The 12,655-nt window shown below is 48.9% G+C and overlaps 1 protein-coding gene across 10 annotated transcripts in view; it reads right to left on the bottom strand.

Annotated features, from left to right (window-relative positions):
- The window catches only part of LOC108156039 (protein kinase shaggy), a 53,305-nt gene that overhangs the window by 4,377 nt on the left and 36,273 nt on the right, over positions 1–12,655 (bottom strand). For 8 of the 10 annotated variants that reach the window (XM_033391490.1, XM_033391496.1, XM_033391493.1 and 5 more), the window contains 8 exons: positions 3,952–4,142; positions 3,797–3,880; positions 3,503–3,556; positions 2,679–2,789; positions 2,376–2,613; positions 2,106–2,299; positions 609–798; positions 85–534 (listed from right to left, as the gene is read on the bottom strand). In XM_033391490.1, coding sequence (XP_033247381.1) covers positions 85–534; positions 609–798; positions 2,106–2,299; positions 2,376–2,613; positions 2,679–2,789; positions 3,503–3,556; positions 3,797–3,880; positions 3,952–4,142 — 1,512 coding nt within the window. Of the gene's footprint in view, positions 1–84; positions 535–608; positions 799–2,105; positions 2,300–2,375; positions 2,614–2,678; positions 2,790–3,502; positions 3,557–3,796; positions 3,881–3,951; positions 4,143–4,296; positions 4,417–5,048; positions 6,045–12,655 lie in introns of those variants that run through there. The other 2 variants (XM_033391488.1, XM_017287310.2) reach the window with 2 other exon arrangements.

Raw genomic sequence — 12,655 nt, 5'->3', positions numbered from 1 at the left:
CCATCGCAGGGGGGGTGGGGGAGGAGTGGAGGGGAAGGAATACAGTGGGGGGGACAGGGCGAGGGATGGCCAACGCTCACTCACCTGTCACGTTGGCGCCACCAGCATTGGTCGCAGCTATGGAGCCGGCTGCAGTGGCAGCACCCGCCGCACCACCGCCGCCGCCACCACCGCCGGCGGCTGCAGGGCCGCCGGCATTTGCCTGCTGGGCAGCCGGGGCAGCCGCAACGGCGGACGGCGCACCGGAGCCGGGATTGCTATTGTTTCCTTGACCGCCGGCACTCGAGCCGGTCGCCGGTCCACCGACGGACGAAGCGGCTGCTCCTGTTCCCGACACGGAACCGACTACTGACGATCCAGATGTCCCGCCAGCCTGGGCCAAAGCGGCACCGTCCGCCGAGGCGCCGCTGCCCGTTGAGGAGACGCTGGTGGAGCCGCTCACAGCACCGGCAGCTGCTTGGCCGCCGGCCGACGAGCGATTGGCCAGATGCTTTGGCAACAACTGCGGCACCAAGCTGGGCTGTATCGAGAGCTCTGCAGGTAGGGTGGAGGGAATCAAATCATTAGAACGATCTGCATCTGCATCTGTATCTGTTTGTGGATCTTACCGTGATCTGTGAAGTTGAATAGCGGCGGCATGTCGCGGCCATTGGGCAAGGTGTGGTTCCCCTCGAGGCGCAGCTCATCGAAGAACGGATGTGCACAGGCCTTCAGCGGTGTGATCCGAGCGCTGGGCGTGTACTCGAGCAGCAGGGACACCAAGTTGATAGCTTCTGTCGGAGTGCGTATACGGAAAACCTGTAGGAGTCGCAGGAGAATGATCGGATTAGTGATTGCCGACTGCTGGGTGGCGTTTGGGGACACTTGACTGGATTGGATCGTCAAAAGGCGGCAACTCTCACGAGGAAAAACAACAGAAACAGAACTCGAATCGGCAGGACAGAACAAGACATGGCGGAGCTGGGGCAGTAGCACAATCATCGCTAGAGGACAGGACACATTGCGGTGCACTTGAGGCAGTGGGACAGTGAGACAGGAGCTGCAACAGCAGTTGGACAGGCGGGGGTTGGGGCAAGAAACAAAGAAAAGAAAGGCATCTTGAGCCGTAAGCGGTACGGAATCGAAGCTTGGAAAGCAGTTTGGAGGCGTTTGTGGCGCGGGCTATGGGCTGCGGATGGGAAATGCTTTTCGGCACGAGTCCTCCCCATAAAACTATGGCAAGGTTCTTTTCTCTGCTGCCACGTTGCATGAACTGGAACCTGGAATATGGAACCTCGAGGGGTACCCTGTCTGTTCGTCGATTGTCTCTTTGTTCATTCAATCTCCTGGCATCCCTTGGCATCTCGTGGGATCTCCTGGCATCCCTTGGCATCGCCTGGCATCCCCTGCCATCGCCTGGCATCTCGTGGCTTCTCGTGGTGCGAGATTTTCTACTCTAGCACTCTGGTCTCAGTCTGTAAATGATCCAATGTGATTCGTCATGCACACGACATGTAATTTTCTTTTTTTTGCCTTCTTTTGCTTTGTCTGGCGTCGATTGTGGATGAACAAGTCTCAGAGCAGCCTCGGAGAAAGAAGACTTCATACTTTCGTGGCTAGAGACCTCTCAAAAATAAGATTACTTGTTCAACAGTTTCCCCAAACTAACCTCATGGACAGAACAACACAAAAAGAAGCCCAGAAATGATTGATGGTTGGAATATGTACAATCGAATAGAATGCAATGCAATGCAAATGTTATATGGTGGCATATTCCGGCATTCACGGGGCTGGCTTTGCTCTTAGATCTTTGAATTTTAATTTGCATTTGCATGGTTTTGGTTTGAATTTTGGTTTCATTTCGTGGCTTACTCTCAATCGTTGTTTCTGGTTTAGGGCGTTTGGAAATTGGGTGCGTTCGAGTAGTGACTGCAACGAGTTTTTATATACACTTTGAATATATATATATATACACGCACACACAACGAGAGGGGTTGTTGGCTGTTAGGGAACAGATTACAAGTGCAGGTGGAGCGGACAGCGAGAACCCAAGAACCTCGACCAGCAGCACCATCCAAGAACGAGGGACGAGATCTGGGGACATCGGATGCGGATGCGACACTTACTTTCTGCCATGGATGACTCTTAATTTGTGGGAACTTGAATTCCGTGTAGTTTGGATTCATTTCGCGTATTTGTTCTCTTGTCGGTGTGCCCAGGACCTTGATGACCTCGACCAGCTGATCGACACCAGAGTCGCCAGGGAAGATTGGCTGGCCCAACAGCAGTTCGGCCAGAACGCAGCCGGCACTCCACACATCTAACGAGAGAGAGAGAGAACAAAAGAGATTATAATGGATGTACATGTAGATATCGAGTAGTTTATGTGCACTCACCGATCTTTGTTGTATAATTAATGGCGCCGAATATTAGCTCGGGTGCGCGATAATACCGGGAGCAGATGTACGAGACATTCGGCTCACCGTGGAGCAGCTGCTTGGCGCTGCCAAAGTCACAGAGCTTCAGCACAGCCGTTTCGGGATCGAGCAGTAGATTCTGTGGCTTGATATCACGATGGCAAATGCCCAGCGAATGGATGTAGGCCAAACTTCTAAACAGTTGATACATGTAGAGCTGTGAGTGGAGGAGCATTGGCATTAGAGAGATACCGATCTGTATGTAGAGCATGGAGTGCTTACCCGAATAAAGTTGATTGGTATCGTTTGCTTGGTTTTGGCATATTGGCGAGCCACTTTGTATACGGTTTCTGGTATATATTCGAGGACTAAATTCAAAAATACTTCATCTCGCTGTCGGTCGGGATATAGACACAAGATACAGAGAAGAGTAATCGATTAGTTGGGCTTTCTGCTGCGTCGTTTGTCGAGAGTTTTGTTTAGTCTGCGAGGAGTAGTGTCTGTCTGCATGTGTCTGAGCGTGTATGAGCGATGGATACATCATGGATATCGATAGCATACACACATACAGAGGGAGGGAGGGTAAGGATGGGATGGTGGATGGATTTGGGAACGGTTTGGGATCGGGAAAGGTTGGTTGACCGATGATTTTGCGATTTCGCATGCGTCAATAGGTACAGTTGGTGACAAAAACACACACATATGTATCTAGCAGATAGCACATAGCAGAGAGAGTAGCGGAGCAGGGTATAGGGGGGCGGGAAAGTGAGAGAGTGAGCGAGAGAGAGAGAGAGGGAGAGAGAGATACCATGCGGCGTACTCTTCTGTATAAGTTCACTGTACGTTTCTCTTTCTTTTCTTTTCTTTTCTTTCTTTTTTCTTTTTTTTTTTGGTTTAGCAGGGATTTATATGAGAGATACGATAGATAGAGATAGAGATAGATGGAGAGAGAGATAGATAGATAGAGGGATATAGATTGATAGATGGATAGATAGATAGAGATATATATATATAGAGAGAGAGAGAGAATTGTATGACCAGTGGAATGAGATCGAGAGATCAGAGAAAAGGCTCTTTCCAGAATTAGAGATTACGAGAAAAGATACCTGGGGCTTGAGCACACTGGCAAATATTCCCAAATCGATGGGAAATTCAGCCAACTTGAGCAAGTAGTTTTTCGGTTTTTTGGAATATGAAAATGAAAGAGATTTATATAACACAATTCACAATTTGGTAAGACTTTTAGATAGATTTTAAGAACGGGCTTTTTCTTCTTCTATTTTCCTTTTTTCCACACCACTCCCCCTCCCCCACCGTTCAGTTCCCACCCCCCCAGACCGTTCTATAGGAGGCACTCTCAAGGATCACAGGGATCAAAGGAGGAGGACTGGGACACTCACCTTTTCACCGCTCGAATAGAAAAAGTACAAAAGCTTCACAATATTACAATGCTCCAGCTTCCGCATTATTTGCAATTCGCGATTCTATAAAGGTATACAGAGAAAATATATCAAATATACAGATTCTACAGAGGTATGGACTCAGGGTTACGTACCTTAAATCGTCTGTCTTGTAGAACTTTTTTGATTGCCACCAGTTCGCCGGTGTCGCAGAGCTTGGCCTGGAATACCACACCGAAGCTGCCATTGCCGATGACCTTTGTGTCTGTGTAGGAGACCTCTTGTACGCGATCGGTGCCCTGGCCGGGTGTTGCAACAACTGTTGTAATTTTGGAACCATCGCGACCTGTTTTTGTGGAGGAGAAAGAGAGAGAGAGGTAGAGTATGTTAGTATTATGTGCCATTGAATGTGAAAGATATCCCTTAAAAAAAACCCCTCCATTGGTGTTCCCATAAAACCCACACACACACACACCCCCAAAGAGAGTGAGAGAGAGTACCTGTCGTCTCCCAGGCGCCCTCCAGCTTCTCCTTGCTCCTATCGACCTCCTTTGGAATGGACAATGCGACGCTGTGCTCGGGCCACAAATCATTCAATTTGCCGATCAATTGCTTCATGCCTAATCGCAGGGATCGATATATATCAGATACAGATATCAGAAACAGAGGAGAACAGAAAACGTGGGAAAAGAAGTGTGTTCCAGTTCCACTATTCCAATATTTCAGGTAGCACGAAGAGCGGCCACAATCGATTGGAACAATGGAAACGATACACAAACAGAGAAACAGGGACAGGGAGAGAGGGAGCGAAAGCAGAGGAATAAAATGGAGGATAAAATGGAAAACTGGAGAAGGACATAGACTGATCATCTTGATCCCCTTCATTCCAACCGATCTGCACACACACACACACACACACACACACACATATATATATATGCATGTGTGTGCATGATATGAAGGTCTGCCTTCTGCCTTCTGGCTTCTGCCTTCCGATTCTTTTCGCATTTGTTTTTTCTAATTAATTTTGGCATTAGCGCCAAACTGTCGACGGTGGCAGCTGCTGCATCGCATCTGCCCCCCCTCCCCCAGCCTCTGCGCGGGGCGACACATTTCAGGTTCAGGTTGTGTGGCAGGCGACGGCGACATCGACATGCAGGAGAGTGAGCTGTGATGGACTTGGACTACGGGCAAGGGTTACAGAGTGGCGGGGCGGGACGGGGCGGGACATCTGGGGGGTGCTCTTCTGTACTTGGATCCTTGTACTGCTTGCCACCAACACTGGCCGTGCTGGCGCTGGCCGAGGACGAGCTCTTGGTGCTCTTCTTGAGGGCCGCCAACGACGAGGAGCAGGTGGAAGCCGCCGCAACAACTGCTGCCGATAGGGACTTCGGTTTCTTCTTGCCATTCGCATTGGCGGCATTGCGCCGCCGTCGCACATCCGATGGCGACGACGAGGAGTTGGAGCTGGGCGACGACGAGGAGGAGGAGGACGTTGACGCTCCGGTGGAGGAGGAGCAGCCCTCCGACGACGAGGCGGAGCTTGAGGCCTCCGAGGAGGAGTGACTGCTGGAGTTGCTCGAGGAGCTGTTGTCGTCGCTGTCGTTCGAATCACTCGAGGACCGACGCTTCTTATCCTTCCGCTGGCGCTGTTGCACGGCCTCGGCTGCTGCTGCCGCCGCTGGCGGGGCACCCTTTGCGGGTGGCCCAATGCCGCTTCCGCCGCTTCCGCTGCCCGTCGATGGACGCCGCTTGATCTTGGCCGCCTTGGCGGGCGGCTTGCGTGGCGGCATCGGTGTCCAGGGTCGACTGCTGCTGGCTCCCGGCGCTCCTGCTGCCTTGGCCTCATCGATCGAGACTGGGATGGCCATGGAGATGGAGTTCTGTCTGCCCGAGGCTGCTCCCGAGCTGGTCGCCGTATCGACGCCCGCACCACCGCCGTCCGATTCGCTGGCATCGTTGATCGAGGCAGAGGCTGACTCCGTGCCCGTGCCCGTGCCAGTGCCCGTGCCCGTTGCCCGCTTCTTTTTTCGCACCACGCGTACCACTTTGCGGACACGCGGCACCGCCATGGGCACCACCTGTGACCTATCCACCTTGAGACCGAGGAGCACCGCCGCACGACGCTGAAACACTGAGCCACTGCTGCTGCTGCTGGTTCAGCTGCTGCTGTTTTGGCCTAGTTTTTTGTTGCTTTTTCTCGCTTCAGTCACTTGACTTGACCAACTTTTGCACCGACACCATCGACAGCACCGCTGTGACCGCTGATCGGTTGACGTTTCTTTCGCTTTGTTCTGATCAATCGATCAAAAGATCCGATCCGAACCGAGCCGATCGATCTTCAAATAGAAAAAACAGATAGAGCGAGAGAGGGAGTGTGTGAGAGAGGGAGAGAGAGACACTTAAATAGCACGAATTCGAATTCGGGTTATTTTCGTTGGAGGTTTGTTTCACTTTTATCGATCTATATCTATAAATATATAGACGTGTGTATCTTTGGCGGCTATATTGATCCGATCTGAACCGTTCTGTTATGTTTTTGTCTCTGCTTTCCGTTCCGATCCGAACCGATCGCTCGAACTTCCGTTGCACAATTGGCCACAGATCTGACATATCTCGCAGTCAGTATCGCTCTATATCTCTGCCCACGACGACGAACGGCCCGAGGCTCGGTCAAAGGGGTTCGGGTTCGAGTTCGGGTTTTGGGTTCGGGCACCCACCCACCCACAAGACGGAATCCCCTGAGCGTTTAAGCTGCGGCACGCACTTGGGCGCTCGAAGAAAATTGATCATAATTATTTCGGCAATTTGTTGTTTTGCAGAAATTTAATTGCCGCAAAATCTCAGCGAATCTCTGGGAATGCCACAAAACGATAAGGCGAGGTCGGGAGAATGGGGAATGGGCAATGGTTCGGCCAGATAGATAGATACATAGATACAAAGACAGATACCGAGGAAAGGCACAAGACAGAAGATGAACAGCGGCAGTCAGGTGAAGCCAACCATGCGACACAGCAGCCACGCCCCTTTGGCCACCAATCTAGAGAGGCGGCAGTTCTCTGACAGTTCAATGCAGCAGAGACAGCGGCGGCAACAGAGAACAAGAGGAAGATTCAGTTGAAGACGCAAAAGAAGGCGAAAAAGGAAACGACTTGGAGGAGGAGAAAGCTGTAGGACGGCGGGAAGCAGTAGAGTGGGAAAAGCGGTAGACTAAGCAGTGGATTAGGCAGTGGAGGAGGCAGTGGAGTAAACAGTAGAGTAAGCTGTAGAGTAGGCAGAAGAGTAAGCAATAGAGCAAGCAGTGAAGTGAGCTGTAGAGTAAGTAGTAGAGTAAGCAGTAGAGTGAGGAGTAGAATAGATAAATAAAACAGAAGAAAGAAGCAGTGAAAAGCAAGCAGTATAAAAAGAGTATAATCAATTAATTAGGCAGGGAACGAAGCAGTAGAAGATTGATAGTAGAGACCATTCAATAAGCAGTAGAACAAAATTAAATAAGTATAATAAAGCAGTAGAAGAGAGGAAAGCAGTGCACTAGAAGGGTAAAACCCGTGCACAATAAGGCTAAAAGCAGTATATATGTATGGATTTAATACATGTGTGTGTGGTAGAAGTAAAGCAGTACCAAGCAGTTAGCCCTCGATGGCAAGCAGTAGAATACGAACGAAAAGACAAAGCACTAGAGCAAAAGAAGCCCAAAGACAAGCAGCAGGACGCGGCGTAACGGAATGGAACGGAATGGAACGGAACGGAACGGAGGAAATGCAATCTGCCATCGAAATTTATTTAATTTTAATGAATCAATTAAGAGACATAAATCAAATCAAATCGAAATATATATACTCGGAACGAAATAAACGTTGAGAATGTTGAAGAACCCAAAAAAGCGAAACCGAAAGCAGATTTAACCCTTGGCATGGCATTGGCATTGTTTTTCATACAGAGATGTGGCACGTATCTGCAGAGGCGCAACAACAATGCGTTCCACAGAGTGACAGAGATCTGTACCATATTCAGGGCAGGGCAGGGCAGGGCCATACTCCGAATACTCCTCGAATGAGTGTACAAATCGGTTAACCAGGGTCTCCCCCTTGCTGCCTTCTTCCCGGTTCGTTCTCTTTGGCAGCCTTCCCTTGAGTCGCGGATCGATGTTCCACTTCCATGACGCTTCCCGTTTCGATCCGCTGCGAACTGGCGGCGGCAATCGTCTAAATATTCCTGTAGTCTTCGTGGTGTTCAATTAATTAATCAATTGCCTATTCAGGAGTGCAAAACATTAAAGATTTATGCAGCAGCTGAATCAATCAAGTCATCAGAAGAGCGCACAAATATGGTCTATGGTCTATCGTCGAAGGAATGCCACTGTGGGATACCCTTTCCTTCATCGAATACTCCGTGGTTTCTGGTTCAGGGTGGGGGCCAAGGCATGGGCTGGCTGATGCGATCCACACAGTTGGAGCTCTGTCTAAATGGGAAAGCAATTTGTTTGCGGGCCCCTCTGCTCGACAGCGTGGACAGAAACTAATCGATATACAAGGCAGTTGGCACTACTGTCGGTTGTTCGGGGATGGCGCAAGCCGAAGCAGAAGCAGAAGGCAGGGGGGCGTGGCCGTGGTCGTGGGGGTGTTGCATGCAAATGGAATGACGCAGTGCAGAAAGTGGAGAATGGAAAGAAGGACGGGGGCACACAATAGAGAATAGAAACGGCAGACAAATAAAAAACAGAAAAAACATACGAGACCGTCTTCCCTCGGCCCCCCTCCTTTGCCACATGCCCCATCCACAGGCAGAGTCATCGCATACGCTTGGATCCATCCTTTGGAGCCGTGTCGAAAGCAAATTAACTCAACGAAACTGTTTATGGTCTAAAATTAAACCCGACCACGCCCCTCCACGCCCACACCCACACCCACGCGGCTGTCCACCCCATTTTTCATTTTCTATTCTCCATTTTCCTCGTGGAAAAATAATGAATGAATGAATGAATCATTGAACAAATGGTTCGTTGGAGCCCCCTTATTTTTGTTGTCTTTTGTTTCGGGGGTCGAGGGGAGACGATTGAAAATTGATGGGCAATACTTGTGCCAGGAGGATACTGAAGGACTCTTTCCGCTTCAGTGCTACCCCGAAGGCTTTAAGCAAGGAACTCTACCAAAAAGGTTCCTCTAAAGCAGTCACCATCTTTAAGGTATAGAATTCTTTAAACAGAGAATCATTGAGTACAAAGTTTTCACGATAATCTTGGGGGAAATGTATAATAGAAAGAATGAACCCTTAGGGATGGTATCATATGCCCATGAATCCTTCGAGAGGAGTCCTTGATTGAGTAAACCCAAGGAATATAGCTGGATGAGCCCCTCAAAGAGTTCTCCCTTAATTATATTTGTTATTTATTTATTTTACTCATTTATTTATCGTTTTTTGTTTTTTGGCTGCCATCGCTGGCTGTCGATCAAGAAGCGAGGGACCGACATGCGACAAGACACGCGGGCGAGATCACGAGATGGCCCACAGAGAGAGGGAGAGCGAGCGAGAGAGAGAGATAAAGAGAGAGTGCAGGCAGGGCAGGGCACGGCACTTGGCAGGCATCATCGTCAATCCGAAACCCATGCCTCCGCCTGCCATTCCACTCTTATATTTTTTAGAAAATTTTGCTCAACAAGTTTTCATTGCATACTTTCAGGCGAGCGGCGGAAATTCAAGAGAGAACGAGAAGCCGCAAAAGTGCGTGCGGAAAACAGCCATAGCCGTTGTGTGTGTGTGGAAGCCATTTTGCCCCAAGAAAAGTGCAACAGCAGCAGCAGAAGAGAGAGAGAGGGAGCGAGAGAGAGAGCAAGCGCCGCAAGAGAGTGCAGCAAATAGAGTCTGCACACTCTGCTCTCTCTGTCTCTCTCTCCTTCTCTTTCACACTTTGGCAGCTGATCAAACACCAGAGAGAGAGAGAAAGAGCGAGAGTAGGAGGAGGGACTGGGACTGCGACTGGGGCTGGGGCCGGGGCTGTTGGCAACATTAAAATAATGAAAGCAAAGGAAAATACACATAAAAATAAATACAATGTAAAAAAAAGATACTGCGAAAATAATTAACAGCTGAGCAAAGCAGCAACAACAAACGAAGAACTCGTACGAGATACGGAGAGGTCCAACTGTGTGGAGGGGCTACTGCCCGCGGGTAATGGCGATTCCGAATTCAAATCAAAGAACAAATCACTCTGGCCATACTCTGGCATCAAATGTGCTGCGTCATGCACACGACATTCATGTTGTTGCACTATTCTGGGGGCATATAAACAGCACACAGAGACAACATCTTCTATATGTCTCTTTCTGTCTTCTCAGACCCGAAAGAGAGGGAGCCCTCAGTACTCGGTATATTTTTTTTGTCAAAAGATTTGATATACCGCTTTTCAAAGGTTTCACCATGTACGAGCTAGATCCCATCCAATCAAGGGGTATATCGAAGGGATGTTCTGCACCGGATCCCAAAATTTGTAGTACGTAGGAGAGCTATCACAACAGGTTGCCCCCCCCCACTGCCCTCAGGTGCTTCTAGATCTTTTGCCCCATCGGTGGATGGATGGATGGATGGATGGATGGATGGATGAGTGCTTGCCATTGACACAAATTGATTCAAAAAGCAGCAACAGCTGCCACTAAAACCAGAGGCAAGAGGACCCCCCCCTCAGAACAGCTGCTTTTGCTTCTCTCTCTCCCGCTCTCTCTCTCTCTCTCTGCTGCTATCATCAGCCTGCTCCCAAATTGACCTTCCTCGTCTCAACCCCCAGCAAAGAGGCAGGGAAGGCAGGTCCAACGGATGTTGGAGGTAATCCAAAAAAAAAAACACCATTTGAACAGCAAAACAACGCAACGCCCAGGTCACATACAAAGTGGGACTGTGAGACACGCCTCCGTTTTGGCCCATAGATACAGTGACACTCAGACACTCAAGCAGTGGAGATCTTCATACAGTGAAGGCCCCTGCGGGTGGCTCCAAGCACAGTAGCTGTCGGCCCGCTCCATCCATGAGAGCCTTCACTGTACTCCACTATATGTATATGTATAGATGTATTCCCAAATGTATGTTTTGTTGGGCTTTGATATTTTTGGAAAAGTGTTTTTTTCGCTCTGTCATTCGTTTGATGAGACAAGCGCGTGATTATCGCCCCACAACAACAGCAACAACAACATCTCCTCTCCCTTTCTCCTGATACGAGAGAGAGAGAGCATATATACATACTGCATATATATATATATATTGATTATATACACATTGTACATATAATCACTGCCTGGCCTGTGGGTGATATAGCGCGTGCTTGCCGCCAGCTTCTTCTTTCAGTCCCCGAAGATCATGCAGCAGCGGGAGAAGATCCCATAGAATCCAGAAGCTGCAGAAACGAAACGAAAGAAAAAACTTCCATTCCATTCCACGAAACGAATGACTTTTGTCCGTTCGTTTATGGGGAATTTGCACAGCGAATCAACGTGTAATGCAATTCCCCGATCACAGGGCTGAAGGCCACTGCATAGCCATTGGGCATAGGGCTAGCCATAGGGCTAGCCATAGGGCTAGACATAGGCATCAGAGGCCAGAGCAAAGGCTCTATCTCTATCTATTCGTAAAGCTCATAATCAGTGGGCATCAGAAAATGCAAAATCATTTATATGACTGTACGGATGGATGGATAGAGAGGCAGGGAGATAAACGGCAAGCAACCTGTCACTGGAAAACCTGAACGATCATTCCGTGTATGAAAATATTCTCAGCTGTTTCATCATCAACACGAGGGGAGCCAAGGGCTGATTCAAGTGGAATGTATAGTGCGGATCTTTAAATTTTGCTCAAGCCGATGGGCTGGCATAAATCATCGAGACTGGCGTGGCACCCGAAGCCAAACAAGACACAACAGGGTACGGTCTGGGTCTTATCAACATTATATGTATATTATGGCCTGTTGTAGAGCAGGAAGGCGGGGAAAATCTGCTTTCACTTATCAGTGTTGTGTGCTGCCTTCAAGATTTTTCACATTTTACGACATGCACACAAGATTCACTTCTCAGTCTCTGCTCTACGGAGCAGGAGATGGAGAGGAAGCACTTCTACATATATATATACGTATATGTATATCCCTCCACATTTCCGCCTTTTAATAGTATTTTCCTTATTGTGTTTTATCGCAATTCCCAATGCAAAGAGCCATTGAACTTTTCTCCGCTTCTCCGCTTCTCCTTGAGTATTTCTCAAGCTATCTCCATGCAATTGTTCATGATGAAATTCTTCTTCTCAGATGATTTTCCACTGCGTCAACCTTGGCGTTTTCTTTGTTTTGCAGTGCCTCGGTCCGGAGAGTGCAAAAACAAAGTACACGTCGTGGCCATAGGACGAGGGTGGGTGCCAGACGAACCTCTTGCTACACCCAATACTCAAAGAGTACGAGTATGGGGATATATGGGCTTTGAGGTGGCTGAGAAGGAAGCGTTTCAATGGCCTAGATCTCAGGGGTTATGGGAGCTACAGCAGGCTGTTACAAGTGCATTTCCAACAGCACAAAAGAGTCCAGCACAAGTCTGATTGTCTCTCGATTTACTCTGCTTATTCTTATCGATTTGTCAACTATCGATTCTGTCGTATCACAGGCGTTCCCCACAGAAATCCATCATCTGATTGTATCGTCTTCTCATCATCTTTCCGGGGATCCTGTGAAGATCAGGCAATCCATATTTCCGATAGAATCGCAGTTGTTCGTAGAACTCTTGGAATTTTTCTTTCTGCAGTTGGTTTTCTTCTTATCATCCGAAATTTTCCAACACAATACTTATCTGCCACCCCCCTTGTCTGCGTGTGTGTGTATGTGTGGGTTTT

This window comes from Drosophila miranda, chromosome XL, assembly GCF_003369915.1.
Source record: "Drosophila miranda strain MSH22 chromosome XL, D.miranda_PacBio2.1, whole genome shotgun sequence".
Classification (NCBI taxonomy): domain Eukaryota; kingdom Metazoa; phylum Arthropoda; class Insecta; order Diptera; family Drosophilidae; genus Drosophila; species Drosophila miranda.
The sequence above is the reverse complement of the archived record's forward strand: the minus strand, read 5'-3'. Positions and strand labels throughout refer to the sequence as shown.